This window comes from Cupressus sempervirens, unplaced genomic scaffold, assembly GCF_028749045.1.
Source record: "Cupressus sempervirens isolate cs-2001-9-10 unplaced genomic scaffold, ASM2874904v1 CseChr00s100002_03, whole genome shotgun sequence".
In the NCBI taxonomy this organism is placed as follows: Eukaryota; Viridiplantae; Streptophyta; class Pinopsida; order Cupressales; family Cupressaceae; genus Cupressus; species Cupressus sempervirens.
Window position 1 is genome coordinate 4712703 of NW_028322207.1, and position 16488 is coordinate 4729190.

A 16488-nucleotide genomic window follows, 5' to 3' on the forward strand; every position below is an offset into this window, starting at 1 on the left:
TAGTTCCCTTGCGCCAACTAAATATAAATGCATTTATGTTGCATTTTACTCTATGTACTTGCAAAAAGCAATTGTTTAAAGAATGGTCAACATGCTGGTTTTTTTCTGGTAGTTACACCACTGATGTTTTGGGCCAGCCCCTTTGTTTTGGCTACTTTCATATAAAAAAACATGCAGACATTTAAATGACCAATGAACACTTAAATTGAAGTAAACATACCAAAATAAAAGTTATATCTTTTGGTTAGTAGAAATATGCACTCACTATTGAATCAAGTAAACATAAGATTCTACATTATTCATTTTGTTCTGAAATATATTGTCATTATTGGTAAACAATAGTTATTTTAATTTAAAATTGCAAGAAACTGTTATTTTGGGCATGTAAAATGTTCATATGTGGAGAACAAAATGGAAAAAAGCAGGCACGCAAAACTATCAATTTCCCGTCAATATATAATATTGGAAACAAGCTTTGCAGTCCACTAATGTAAAAAGTTAATGGTATAAGCATTTTAATTTGAATATTTGAGAATGTGAGGCCCAACAATCGTAGATAAGATTTGCAATATACAATTGTTACTAATTATTGAGACCTGTCTCTCTATGCATGCTATATGTACCATGGATCTTTGTTCATATCTTAGAGTTCCAGGGATTCATTAGCCTCAAAGAAGAAAATTTGTGCCTCATTTAATCTTCTATATATGTCATACATATCTCTGCAATCAGCAATTGAGACCACTCCACTGTGGAATTTGATACAAAATCAAGCAAAGAATAAAGCATTCGGCATGTCACAACTAGATTTCCACGAAGTTTGTAGTCTCTCAAGGCAAAGTAAGTATGTTTGCACCTTGTTTGAATTTCTGGACAGGGCAATCGTATTTCTGCAACTTTAAGTAGTGTCTATTAGCCATCTCACTTTTGAATACTTTCTAGGTTAAAAAATTATATAGATCTTTCAGCATCGTTCAATGTTGATTCTGGATTTAACTCCGGGAATTCTTTGGCTTTAGATCACATTCTGTGATCCGTCACCAGGAAGCAGAGAACTGGAGGAAAGATTTTCAAAAATACTACCTGTACAACAAAAGGAAGCTGGAGCGACTAAACATTGCATGCATAGCTTTACCCAAAAAATCCTATTTCCCTCTGATTCTAGACACAGTGGGCAATATCTTGGATACATTTATGTATAAAGGGCCAGCACTGCTACATGACCAAATAATCATGAAAGATTATGATTGACGGTCATTAAAATGAATGGTATTTGCTAAAAGTACTTTAATGTATGACGCATTTGCTGTATTATGTACCCATTGAACAGAAACGTACAATGTCACTGCCATCGTTTTGAGGACGAAGAGCAGCCCGAGAGTTGGCTACTGACACCCTGAGGGCGAGAAATTGACTGCCGGCATATTGATGCTTGAGTGGAATCAACGGATACTGATCTTTGAGATCCTTTCCTCCGAGAAGCGTCAACTGCTACAGATGAATATGAAAATACTAGCCCACGGGAGTTAGCATCAATTGGATAACATCTGCTACACTAGTAAACATAGCAGTCAGGAAAAAAATTCAATGGAAGCTTACTTGCTGATTGCCCATTTAGTCGTCTTGCTGAAGAACGATCTGTTCCTCGTGCAACACTCGAGGATTTTGCAGCTCTGGTATGAGGCATTGCTGATGCTCTGCTTTGGAACTTTCCTGGTGGTCTTGGAATATGTGAAGGTGTCATCAATCTGCAATGCAAATTCATGAGGTTAATAATCAATAATACTTCCCACTTCATCAAGCTTGATTTCATCTATGACTTCCAAGGCAAAGGTTCAGAACATTTATGCCGGACCTTTTGTCATTTTCAGGAATAAGCTTGCCAGATTCCTTTTTCTCTGGGAAAAGAGTAAGTTCAACAATGCTTGAAATAGAGCCGTCCGTTTCAGTTCCCATTGATAGATTTCCATCGGAAATTTCACTCAATCTCTCATCGAGGTCTCCATCTTTAAGAGCAAAAAGTTCAACGTCTGGAGAAGCATTCTCTGTCAATTCAAGAGAAGAATGAAAGCATCCCACATGTCCTGCATCCTGTTTAAAAGGCATTCTCTGATCCTTGTATTGCAATAACTCTGACATTGATGTCACATGTGATCCAACATCAAAATGCTTATCACTATATTGTGAAACATTTTCATCATCTGAAACCCTTTTATCAAACAAAGAAATATCTCTCTCATGCATTTTCCCCATCTTCACACTGCATTGACTGGTTGTCTCATCCTGAGATAGAGTTCCAAGAAGTGAAGAATTGGAACTGCTACGAACCCCGTCTTGACATTCTTTTGAAACATTTTCCTCCTCCATGAATGAGTCTTTCTGGAGCTGAGTTTCTGAACAAGTAACTTGAGAGGAGGTAAGCTCCATCTTAGAATCCAAAGACCTCTTTGAAGCCATAGCATGTTGGGTTGCAACTGGCATACCGTACTTACCATATATATCATCAGAATCCCCAGTTGAAGTAGATTCACAATCCTGACAGGAATTAGTTGATTGCCTCAAGGAACACTTGAACGCTTGACCAGACAATGTTTGATGACCCTACAGAGAGCATTCACTGGATCAGTCGGAAAATGAGAATGTTGAAAGGAATTCAGGTGTTATTTGAAATATTCAAATATCACTTTTTTAGTGCATGATCCATACAATATTCAAACAAAATGAATAGATATATTATTATATCATCCAAAAAAAGATCCAACATTAACAATTTGAAAATCTTGCCTCGCTGCTTCCCCTCCTGCAAATTGTCAGGCTTTGGTTCTTATGACCTTGTCGACCTGTTGCCACTTTATTTGACTGTGTTAAGTTTGCAACTTTCCCTCTAAGTTTGTCATTAGGAACATAACCATCCTGAGAATTATTTTGCAAACGGACAATCTCAGCATCTTTCTTTGTGATAACATCCTTCAAAATTGCAACCTGCAAAAGTTAAAAGAACAAAATTTCAAAACAAGGTCCATAGACAACATTCACAAATTAACTTGCACTACTAGTAATGAAACTTTATATGGAACGAGCATGTTCTTAATGTTACAATTTTAGAAAAGCGGTCCAATTTATGTCCTCAAGTTCCAAATCTTGCACTTCATTTATAACCCCAGTTTTATTTCGTCATTTTAACACCTCGTATGAGAACCAACTTATGGCATAATTCAGGAGTTAATATATTTTTCACAGCAGCAATAAATGTGAATTGACATGAGATTTAAAATTTATTTTCCAAAATTAGGTAGACAATAACAATCTTTGAATCTTTCTTTCATCTTAAAATTTCTTATATGTGAATTAAAAGACTTAAACTTTACATGGAACGAGCATGTACTTAATGTTACAATTTTAGAAAAGCGGACCAATTTATGTTCTCAAGGTCCAAATCTTGTACATTGTTTATAACCCCACTTCTCTTTTGTCATCGTAACACCTCGAATGAGAACCAACTTATGGCACAGTTCTGGAGTAAAAATATTTTTCACAAAAGCAGTAAATGTAAATTGACATGAGATTTAAAATTAATTTTCAAAAATTAGGTAGACAATAACAATCTTAGAATCTTTCTTTCATCTTAACATTTCTTATATGTGAACTAAAAGACAACAGGCACATTCCGTAGTGCTGACCTGCGCTTGAACTGGAGCTGTAGTAGTATCACATTATCTACCTTTGGCAATGAACTACTTCACCTAGATGTTGATCGAGATCTAACACCTTTGACTCATGTATTAGACATTCTCTAAGGCTGAGCAATTTTCGCCTCTTAGATGTTGATGAACATAACCTCACCGCACTCGTATCATTTTCCCACACTCGTTGCAACACACATCAGTCGTTCAGTGAAACTGAAAATTGTCGCCGAGCACTCCTGGACTTAAAACGCACAGCTACAATTTATTAAAACCCACCGCCCAGTCCAGAATTAAAACTCAACGTAGCACATCATGACTTGCTCACACGGCCAAAATAATAATAACCCGCGTTTTGAAAACATGGGGTCACTTTTGAAATAATAACATCGGTCCATAAAGAATTGATCACACCTTTTATGTGTCTGCAACCACGTTAAAGTAATGCAGGGCCTCATATTCTTTCTATGTGCTCATTCATTCACACATTCCAAGTAGGCACACAAGCTGGACAAGAAGGCACCCAGACTGCTCAAGCAAACACACAAGCAGTTCAAGCTCCTCAAGCAGCTCAAGCTGGGTCAAGCTCCTCAAACATGTCAAACTCCAACAATGACATCATTGACAAAATGTCCAGCACAGAGAACATAAAGAAATGAGCAAAACATCTTGCATAGGAGATTACTAAAATCAACATGATATCTCTCAAGCTGTACAATTTTATTCAACCAGCAGCGCTCCATCTAGAAATGCTCCAATGTCTGTGTACAGAGAATACTCAGCACCTTTTTTCTACCTTATATACGTCCGCCCGAAAATATAGGGGCCCAATGACCATATGGATAACAATGATTATGAACCTAGTATTGGGACCTACAAATTTTAGGCCTTTTTTGAACTTTTTTTAAAAAATTAAAATTGGTTGTACCTGATGTATGGACTACCGAATATATGGATACTAAGTTCCCATCTTTATAGCCATTGTTTGGGTCAGTCTTTTTTCCTAGTAATTTTTTCCACTTTTTGCCCTTTTTTAGCCTTTTTTTCCATTTTTGGGCATTTTTATGTGCCATTTTCTACCCTGTATTTGGATACATTAAATATGGGTATGTGGTACAAGTCTGATAAGTCTGATTGGGGTCCCCTCTATGGGGGTTACAAAATAGGTTCGTATAGGTGCATGGCCAACACTCGCCCATGCAATGCATATTTTAGCTCAGTAGATGCTCAATAGACATCCCAGAGAACGATCAGATAATTTAAAAAGAATCGTATGACCTATCTAAAAATATAACCTTCAACATACAAGGGCGAGGTGAACAGTCTGAAATTGTCAGTATTGTTCGATTCCAAAATCAGTTATTAAATAAAACATGTTGCAATACCTAGGACCTTTTTGGGTCATCGAAATTAAATATGTGCAAAATCTCCAAGATGTGAAAGTAATATCAGCGAACTTTCTGTTTGTCATTTTCAAACTAAACCACAGGATACGCTGAATTTCATCCATGATCTTCGAAATTCAGCGAATTCTTACCCTTTTCAAACTTCATCTGAATTTTATGATATTAAATATAATACTGTTATTTATTATTTTAAAATAATATTGAGTTATTTAGTTTAATTATTTAGCAATGTCAAACTATTTACAATTTTGTGGATATATTACTTATATTTAAAAATAAATAAATTTAAATAAGTTAAATTTAATGTCAATTTTTATCCAAAATATTACCCTTGCCAAATTTCATCCAAATTTTATGATTGATGAACTCGAACTTTGTGACTTAGTTTCAAATGTTAAAATGTTTTGCTCAAGGGTCGTGTCGGAGATTCATGGTAGCATGGGCAACAGCAGACACTCAAGCCAATGAAGCTGATGTGCCATTGAACGGATAAATTTAGTGTCCTCTTCAAAGCTCAACCTTCATCTGCTTTAAGGACATTGGGCAGCCAGGACTGATTCAACCTAGTCCTAAGACTCAAGCAACAAAATGAAATTCACAAATAAACAGTGAGACAAGAACAACATCCCAGCATTCATTACTTGAGGGTGCTTCTACTAGTCCCCCACACATTATATGGAGGCGGAGAAGTAATACATTTATTAAAAGGGGACCTTGTACAAATTATCAGCCTAACAGGCTATCCAATCCATGGGTTCCTCAAATAAAATGAAGTATTAGAATCCGTGTATGAAATATTCTACAACTAGACAATCTGTCTCCACTGTAGTATGCATTGTATATATCTCCATTATTTCAGCTTGCAAATGTCATGATTTTCCCTGCATCTGCTTTCTGGTCGCGGTCTATGTCCATAGTTGATAATCTATTACAGTGCTTCACAATAAATATCACCAAAGGTATAGTAAAAATATTGCTACAGGTAGACAATCTCTTCCTCTTCTATAGTATGCATTGTATATATACATATATGTGTGTGTGTGTGTGTGTGTGTGTCACTTCAGCTTGCATCTAATGATCCATTGCTGTTTTCCCTGCATTTTCTTTCTGGGCAAGTTCTATGTACACCTCTGATAAATCGAGAGGGACTATAAAGAGCTTTAAAATTATTCTCAGCCAGATATATGCAATGCCCAAAAGTTATGCGATCTTTGAACATATTGGTTGTATTGAGTCCATGGTTCTCATTCTCAAGTTCTCATTCATTGAGAGTTATTTTGGGTATGCTGTATGAAAAAATTCAATCACGACATATAGAAATAATAATAATGTGTACTTAATCTGACAGTTTTTGCAAAATATTCAAGCCATACACTCATTGGATCAGAAAAATTAGCCACAGGAACAGATAGAATCAGATCTAAAAAACTTCTCAACCTCTACATTCTCCAAAAGACATGAAATTAACGAGGTTATGAAAATTCTATGAATAAATGTAATTTAAAATGAAGCATACAATTAATGAGGACCAGTTTGAATCAGCTCCCTTTCTTTCTTATCTAGGCATCTTTGGGCTCTTTTGTTTTCTGATTCCCACTACATTGACAATTTACATTACTCAACCAGACATTTGAGATGTAAATCTACATTCTTGTTCACATAGGAGTAAAGGTGCACACACAAGAACCTAGTCAGTTACTAAAACATACCTGTAGACTTAATTTCCATTATGTAATGTATTAAGTAAAAATCACAAAAGGATGTAGATCAGAGCACTGAGACTCCCTGGTAGAATATGTGGATCAGACAGATCCGAGTCCATGATAGAGCCTGCAAATCTGTGGCCTCAATTCACATGCTAGACAAGTCTCGAGATTCACAAGTCTGGTCAGATGTCTGAATCTGTGTCTGAATCTGACAAGTCTTTTAAAAACATTAATTTTTAAAAAATACAATTAAATTTTAAAAAATGGCCCCTGGAGCATTGCAACATCTAAGTAACCCTTTCCACCCTTGTTTGCCCATTTTAATTTTTCACTCACTTTCACAATTCACACTTAACCTCAATTTTGCTTGAAGGAGCTGATTGTTTGTATGCAAGGGCTAAATATTGTTTTGTTCTTGAAGATTATATGAATAGATGGGCACACAAAAAGAGTTTGGCATTCTTCTATTAGTTTTTCCAGCATCCAGAAGGATAGTTCAAAATATCGTTCTCGGCAGCTTATTGCCGAGGGCAAAAAAAAGATATTGGGAAATATCAGAGATTAGTCAGAAACTTCTCAGAAAAATATGGGAACTTAAAATCTGTTTTTCCAATCATAATGGAACTTTCTTTCTCTTTTTTGCCCTTTCTCTCCTCTCCAAATCTTTTTTTCTAATCAAAAAATGTTTTCTGGACCTATAACTGGCCTGTGGGCGATAAGTTTGCTACTTATCGCAATAAAACAGAGAAATATTGCCAATACACCAAATTTTCTGTGATATTTCGAAACTTGCCTACAATAACTTATCCAAGATAAGTGGATGTTATTTCTCGGGAGCCAAATAATATTATGATAAGCAGATTTATCACAGATATATCTGAGATATTTTGAACTATGTCCAGAAGCAATTCTTTACTTTTCCTTTCTCTACATTCTTCCAAGTTTCCATCGTTGCCCTCCTCCCTTGTTCTTTCTCTTCTTTCTGTTCTTTTTTGTTTCCAGGTTTAAATTTTTAAAAGGAAAAATTCCCCAAATTTATAATTTCCTCCTGTTTGTTCTTTAAATTGTTCTTTGCTTTTTTAAATTTTATTCGTCAACCCTAGCACTGTTTATTTCTCTCTACAATATAGGTTCTAAAAGTTTTTAAATATTGGTGTTCACAAACTTGGCCTAGAAAGGGCAAGTTTTTTACATGTATTCTGGTGTTGAAACTCAAAACGGCATTAATCACCTTGCCCACATACCTAGACATAATTCAGTAGTGTGCAAGGATATTTAACCAGAGATTGTGGGAGATGATAGCTAAATGAGACAAGATTCTGGAAAAGGGGCAAAGGTGAAGCAAAACTAATAGGTAGCTGCTTTTTATGCTCCTCCAACGCCATGAGCAAATTTTAGCCTCCAGTTCATCAATCAAAGGGATGATAGATCCAACATTGAACTTCACCAACATGGTACTTGAAACTACTTGAAAGCATCAGTTGAAAAAACAAAGGAAATGGATACAACGATTGCAATGGGTGGTTTTCCATACTATTATGGCCTTGAATGCAAACAAGTAAAAGTCTAAATTTTTTTCTTATAATTTTCTTCTTTAAATTGTAATTTCCAAGAAATTTGTTGTTTTATTATTTTCAACCTTTCAAAAATTAATTAAGGTTGTTTTGATTTTCACAATTCTAATTTTTCATTTTCATCCTAGAATAAGTTTCTGTTTGCATTTTAGAGCCCCTAATAGGAAAGCATCAGCCCCCAATACAGATAATAGGCATCCATTTCAACTGATTAGGTGACAGATTTTACCAGAAGTACTATGAAGCAGAAGACCGTGCGGAGGAAGAAGGATTGCACTATTATGAACATGAATTGATAGGAAAAACAGGATGTTCCTAAATTTCCTAGTTTCTTCTTTAAGTAAGATAGTTTTTTAAGTCAATTGAGCCTTTATGAAAATTAAAAACACTAGGACTTATGGGCCAAATTTGGAAGAAACTGAGATAGAGGTGGGCAAAAAGAATGTGGGACACATAGGTTGACACTGCAGATAATTATATTATTACAGGTAGACTAATGAAGGTCTTACTAGGTCCATTGTGTTAGTTTAAAGCTGAATGATGTTGGCAAAATGGAATGGGCCAAACCAGTTGTGGAAAATGGGCATAATGCTTACAAATACATGCATGTGTCTGATATCTAATGAGGGAATTCAAAGAGAACGAGAATTTCTGTCCATCTTCGTATAAGTTTATGACCATCTAAACACACTCATCACCTTGCAGACTTTTCTATTATCAATACGTTTTTTGAAGAGATTGTTTGTCTGTGATGGAATGCATCTTCCAGTATGATGTCCCTTTTTGGAATTGCCCTAAATTTTGCCCCAAAAATCATAAGTTCAATAAAAACATGAAATGCAATATAGTTTAAGGATCTATCCCAAAAAATATGTTTAAGATAGATCCTTGTTGAGATCCTACAATCATATTAGACAATTATCAAAAATATAGTTCATAAAATCAATTAGGGTTTAAGGAAAACATAACCTATGGCACATGTATATTCAAATCATCCTGATTTAAATCAATCATATAATATCTGTAATTTATTATTGGAGTTCAACTATAACAGGTCTTGGATGAGAAAACATGATAGGGTGCCTGAACACAAGGCCCAAGCACCCCCACAGTTGTCAAATATATGGAGGAAATAGGTGTGAAGTTTAAAGAAATTTTAAGGAAAGTAAAGGAGCAATCAATCTTATTTATGTAGAATAATATTCTACATGCACAATTGCAATTCATTTACCAAGTATTCACACATCTACTTCAATAGCACCAGCTCAAGACCCAACTTCTTCCAATATATCAGCATTAACAAACCATAATCTAGGGGCTCCCTCCAATGAAAATTCTTCAAATACGACTCCTGAGTAAGGTGCTCAAAATTAATTAGGATCACAAAAGTTATTCCAAAATGAGTCTCAAAGTAAATAGTCATACTGTGCATGAACACTTTCACTTAAACCAATAAAACAATATGCCCTAAGACTTTGGAATGAGCACAGAATTATGTTTTGTTCAAGTCCCCAACAGGCTTCATTCCCGGCAATGCCAATGCCAACATAAGGAATTGATCATTAATAATGCAATGAGGATTTGGTGAATTGCTTCCAAAGTTCTGAGTACTTCTGAATTATGGCTACCATGTTTTCTATATTAAGTTCCCTATTCATTTTTCTTGATAGGGATAGATTGGCTAAAAGAAACCTTGTACAGAACATCAAGGAGATTCATTCAATTTGGCAATCCCCCAGGTCATCCTGCACCATATATTCTTCAACTAAGCTAACATAAATATCCACAGCAACCCTATAGCGTTACAATCTTAATGCTGTGCATATAAAAGTGTTCTTGTAAATGCAATCTACATGTATTTTAGAATGTTCTTAAAGATGGATTATTTGACGTGCAAATTCATCTTTATTACATTATTAGTCTATGAAAGTTTTAGAACTTCCAAAAACATTAGAAGACCAAACCTTAGGCTTTAAGAAAAAAAAAAGTAATTGCAGAGCATCTGCAGCAATGAATTCAATATAGAAAGTATCCTATTCAGAAGAGTTGAATCAGCGAACCTCTAAGAGTCTCGAATAAATCAGATGTATATATACAACCTGACAGCATAAGTAAAGTATGTAGAAAAAAGGGGGCGAACCAAGCACCTGTTCCTTCAGGTCTCGAACATCTTTGCTCTCCCTATTGCTACGTGCAGCACCCAGTTCCACACCAGATACTCTTTCTGCAAATTTCAATGTGCTAATTGTTTCCGAATAAGATTCAATGTCCGGATTAAGTTGAACAAACATAAGTGTCTTTGCTTGCCCACCTTTGCAAAGAGAAATCAATCCAATCAGTAGTATAAAACATTATCTATAATAACAAGATGACAAAATTGATTGGTCACAGAACTTGACACTAGCCTAGTTGCCGTAGTTTAGAATTACAATGACAACACAATTGAGAATACTAAGTTGTAGCATTAGACAACAGATTTGTCATATACCCAAGGAATCCTGAAGAATTTGAGTAAGTTTGCTGTTACGATATGGTACATGAGCACTTTTATTAGCTAAAGCATATATAACATCTCCAAGAGCCGAGAGAGACTTATTTATATGCTGTGCTTCTTTAAGTCTATCACCAGTGGCCTCTGATTTGTCTACCCTCTCACTACCAGCCAGATCTACTAAATGAAGACATCCTCGGAGAGCTGCTCCAGAAGATAAGTCTATTCCTTGCACATGTACAGTCAGGACACTGCAAATAGATAGATCATAGAAATATTTTTAACAGAAGTCGCAAGGCAATTGTTTATGTAAGGAAAATATATGTTAGGAAACAGATATAAAGGATTTAAAGGAATCCAACATTAGCACCTATGAGAGCGGCTGCTACGCTCATTAAGTGCAGTGGCACCTACTGCCCTGTTCCTCTGACCAATTTTCATCAAATCTAGAACATCTGCTGTTGATTCAACTTGAAACATGCTAGCATCAGGAACACTGAGTCCACTTTGCTGAGATATGCTTCGGATCCCAAGTGTAGGTAAGTCAAAGATAACAATTGTAAAAAGTCATATAAAAAATGCTGGCATTTCTCGGGTATATAATTAATGGATACAACAATGAGGAAAAGTATAATAAGCATGATGAGAAACCAAAATAAAAGGCTAAGCACAATAAAAAAATCTTATTTAGTGAAAGAAGAAAGGCGGTAGTCGTCACAAGAGTTGTTAAAGCAACGGCCAACAGGACTCAAGATACAGAAAAGAATGTCCAACTAAAAGTACACTGCACATCATTAAAAAAAATCTAATTAACAAACCAATATTTGATTGCTACATTCATGACACAAAAATGCTTGAGAGGATATCTTTTTTGTGATCCATCATTTACAAGTAGATCACGAACTTGTTCGTTATATATTTCAATCATTTGGACACCAATTTCATATCTAAACACCTCTCTTCTTTTTTGCGAAATTTGAAAAAGATCATTTATTGCTCTGTAATTAACTCCCCAGTCTTCCTCAGATGATGAATTTGGACCAGTCTGGTCACAGACAAGAATGGCAAAAATCAAGACCATATAGAGAAAATTATAATGAAAATGAATAGTTCCTCAAACAAACTTGCATGCAGAGAAATAAATGACCTTGGACAGTTAAAAGATACAAAGGAACCTCCTAACTACTAAAGCCAAAGCATTGTGAAAAGCAGAAATACCATTGTGAAAGTCTTTCCAGAACCAGTTTGACCATATGCAAAAATGCATACATTGTATCCATCTAGAACAGATCTGATCAATGGTCGTGTGTCTAGAAACACTTCCTCTGTGAACAAATGAAATGCAAACTTTTAGATGTTAACAGATGAAACGCCATGGATTTTCTAAATTTATCTAATAATTTGAAAATGAAAGAAGCTGAACAGAAATAATTATCCAACAAAAGATTAATTAGTACTTATATTTATATAAGTCAAAGTCAATGTTCGCATGTCTAGAAAAATTTCCTCTGTAATTATGTTAAGCAAAAATTAAGCTTTCAACATTAAAGGAATGCTTTTAGATGTTAACAAATGAAATGATATTGACTCTCTGAGTTTATTTAATATTTTTAAAGGAGTGAAGCTAAAAAGAATAATTGACCAGCAAAAGATTTATAAGTACTCATTTATATAAATCGTGTTATATATCAAGTTTGAGCTTTGAAACCAAATGCTATTGTAATTTTAACGTTTTTAGAAGTGGCCTAGAAAACAAGACTAACATGCCCTTAGATGAAGCCTTGTCATTAAACAAAATTAAATCAATTATGTTCCTGACACACTTTCCTTCCCATTAGCTGTTTGCATACCATCTGCATATGGTTGTCAAATGTTTCCACCTTACTAATAAACAATTATATTAAAAAACAAGCTAGTGTATCAAATAGGCTCAAAATAAAGGGAATAAGATGTCAAACTTTCCTAAGAAACACATAATATCAAGAATCGTTCAAATAGTGTCGGCATAAATATGTCCACAAGCCTTCAGGGCCCAGGTGAGTCAATGTGTTCACAGTAGGCAAGAACAAAAAAGTAGAGTGACTTCAATAAGTTGCTTCCCTATGTCAAGAATCGAGAAATAGCAAGCTGACTATGTTTCAATAAAAGATCTTACTTATATTGCAGTTTGACCACAGCCATCTCAATTTACAAAGAAGCCTTGAATAATCTATTGTTCATTTTGGCATTTATTTCTTAAACCTTTCCAACCATGTAACTTCAGATGGTATGCTACAGAGATAACAACCCTTGCTAAATAGGCAGCAAAGAATGAGAAGTGATGATCAAAATTCTACTTTTAAATAGAGTGAATGTGGTTAAGGTTAATTAGGTTCAGGAAGCAAGAATGTGACATAAGCAGCCATTAGGTCAATTCAAATTTCTTCAGTCAGTTTATTAGTATGCACTGTGAACCCCACATGTCATTATTATGATATTATGAACAGTTGCTAGAGATAATTATCTTGTAAATTCATAAGGTAGCCTGAGTGACCTACACAGATGTAACATATCACAATCAAGAGCAAGATATATTGCCTGTTCCGTGGTTTAAAAAAAAGATGAAAACTGGAAAAGGTAGACCATATATTAACTTGACACATTAACGTAATCACAATCAAAAATAATGTAGATTGCCCATTTGACGGTCTAGAAAGATCAAATATTTATACCGAAAGGATGTAAACAAAATACTTAACCAGAAATGTCAATATGAATTCATATCTGTCATTTATACTCTCAAACATTATTTTTTATGGCCATTGTACTCTGTAGGATATAGGCTTATAGACATCTAAAAAGCACTTAAGCATTAGATCTTCTTTTTGTCATCACCTTCTCATTAAGTCTTGCATCCATTATAAATTAAATATTATTAGTTATTGACTAAGTTAGAAGATTTGCCTTGGCACACCCAAAGTCAAGTACGATCGGCAGAAAATTCACTGCAAAGTCTGAACCCAGGCAGGATTTCAAGCCAAATTGAAACCTAGCGGCAGAGCCTACACCAACTTTGGGCAAAAAATGACTTTTTCTTTAATTTTTAATAGTTTTTGTCTACTTTAGTCTATTAGACCCTCCAACCGTAAAATAGACCATCAAGAAGGCCAAAAGACATGTTCTATATGTCATTTTGAATAAAAGGTTAACATATATGGTGGTATATTTTGATATGTTGCTTTAGTATTAGCATAGGGTGTATAGTTGAACTTAATTGCTGCATATACGTGTGTTATTGTTTGTATGGACAAACCCAAATGAATTTGAACCCACCCCATAGAAATTGAATGAAGTTGGAACCCAAATCCAAACCGGAAACTTAAATTATTTAATTCAACTAATTTTTCTTCTATTAAATTAATAAACTTTATTAGACAATTGATTCCTTATCCTTGTCTATCAATATTTTGTTTTATTTTTTAATTCATTTTCCTCTTATTTAAAAAATAATTTAATTAGCTAACACTCCCTTCCAAAATTAACTAAATTCAAATTAATTTATTAGATAAAATTAATATTTAGTTATTTCCTCTATACATTTACATCCTACCTTGTCTTTCCACCTCATCAATCCATGTGTGTCATAGGTCCTGCCGTCAAATTCTCTCATCCATTGATCTTGTCATTTAATCTTCACCATTTGTAAAGACTTTAAGGTCTATATGATCTGAACTTTGTTTTTATTAACTATTTAAAACTCAAAATAAATAAATGATTACACAATATTGATTCAGGAAAAGAATAGTCAAAAATGCTTATGCAGATTCGAAGCATCAAATAACAAGTTTTACCTGATAACTGTAAATTTGGGAATATATTTATTATTGAAACAAATTGAATTTTTTCACAACAGTAATTTAAGCTTTCATATTACACAGAACTCAATATAGAATCTAGAGTCTGAACGATACCACACAGCAAAGAATAACTCTTGAGGGTTTCATCCCAAGACTATGTAGAGCTCAAACAACAGCATACAGCAACAAAGGTAATCTCTCGCAGGTTCCATCCCAAGATCCAAATCGTGCACAAAAGCTAACCAAAAAATTCAGCATAACCAAACAACCTAGCAGTCTATATATTCCTACTTTGGGTAGTTCATTAACTTGTCGTGTCAGGCAAGTAAACAATCTGATTTGGCCCATTTCTAGAAGTCAGTGTAAGATGCAAAACAGAAATAAAACATAACCAAAATCTAATTTCCTTCTAGGGGACAGCTGTCACTACAAGACAACAAATCTAATTTCATTGTAGGAGATAGTTGTCACTACAAGACAAAATTGGGCTTCTTTGAGAAGTCAATGGTTCTCACAAGAAACTTCAAAACCAAAATCCTAAGTTACCAGATTCTCTCCAGCAACCCTCAAAGTTTGGTTCAATTCTGTACAAAGTCTGGTCTTTGTCAAATTCTGTCCAAATTCTCTTGCAGAGCTACAAATTTGCTGCAAATTCTGTGAGAGGAACCAGGGCAGAATTTACAGCGAATTTTGAATAAGTTGCTGCCCAGTGGCCAAACCTGGGCTGAATTTGATCTCAAAACATTTTTTTGGACTATTTTTAAGTGTTTATTTGATCCTCCCAACCCTAAAGTTACTGCTAAAAAAACCAAAAAGATGGTTTTATGTTATTTATGCATTTTGTGAATGAAAACGAATACTTGCTTATAGAGGAAATCCAAATTGATAATAGGTGACATCCAAATTGAAGATTATAGAGTAATGTCCTTAAAAAAGATATGATATCTTTGAATCCAGGACTCAAAATTTGAATGTCAACTTTTAAGCCTGTGGCTATACAGCCACGAAAATGCACTTCCTTTTACATTGCTTTTTGTAACTTTTCAAAAAAAATTCTAAGTCCTCTCCTTCGTAAGGAAGTGCATTTTCGTGGCTGTATGGACGTTGCCAACTTTTAATCTCCTGCTTAGAAATCCTCTAACCAATACAAAATTAAAATTCAGATAACTGCACTTATCTTTTGACAATTCTTTTTATTCTCACCTGTGCCCGTGATATGGAAATATGTTCCATTCATGTGACCAAGCAAGTGTATCATGTTGTATGTATGGCTGAATGCTGCAATTAATATCCTGTTGAATTGAAACATAGAAATGGTGGTGTATTTTGCTATGTTGCCTTACTATTAGCATAGTGATGTATGGACTTATTTGTTGTTGCATATATACACACACACAAATATATTTTTTAAAAACGTATGTTTTTGTACGGATGAACCCAAAAAAATTAGGATGAATTTTGAACACGAATCTCAAATCTGAATCGGTACCAGAATCCAAACAGGCAACTTAGCCAAAATCTGATTCCTTTCTTTCTACATAAAATAAAGACACATTGATTGGCAGCAGTCTGATCTTTTCTTGATTTTTCTGGAAGGAGATGTAACTTCACAGTTGACAGCCAGCACTGCAGTCCAAGCCAAGTGACCTCAATTTCATAGGTTCATTACACCATTGATCAAATGCTATGTGAGGCATATGAATAAGACTTTCACTCACTCATTTTCCTCCTAGCACTTTTAAGCACCTACAGTATAGTTAATTATCTAAGTATTTTCAGTATCAAGAGCTAT

The 16488-nt window shown here is 34.6% G+C and overlaps 1 protein-coding gene across 1 annotated transcript in view; it reads right to left on the minus strand.

Annotated features, from left to right (window-relative positions):
* Nucleotides 1–489: 489 nt before the first annotated feature.
* Nucleotides 490–16488, minus strand: part of LOC149527838 (kinesin-like protein KIN-14C) — a 40635-nt gene continuing 24636 nt past the window's right edge. The window contains exons 14-22 of the mRNA XM_089812106.1: nucleotides 12079–12185; nucleotides 11727–11905; nucleotides 11231–11395; nucleotides 10858–11111; nucleotides 10517–10680; nucleotides 2785–2982; nucleotides 1856–2601; nucleotides 1600–1748; nucleotides 490–1488 (exon numbers count right to left, since the gene is read on the minus strand). Of these exons, the coding sequence (XP_089668232.1) occupies nucleotides 1343–1488; nucleotides 1600–1748; nucleotides 1856–2601; nucleotides 2785–2982; nucleotides 10517–10680; nucleotides 10858–11111; nucleotides 11231–11395; nucleotides 11727–11905; nucleotides 12079–12185 (2108 nt within the window). The 3' untranslated portion in view covers nucleotides 490–1342. The remainder of the gene's footprint in view (nucleotides 1489–1599; nucleotides 1749–1855; nucleotides 2602–2784; nucleotides 2983–10516; nucleotides 10681–10857; nucleotides 11112–11230; nucleotides 11396–11726; nucleotides 11906–12078; nucleotides 12186–16488) is intronic.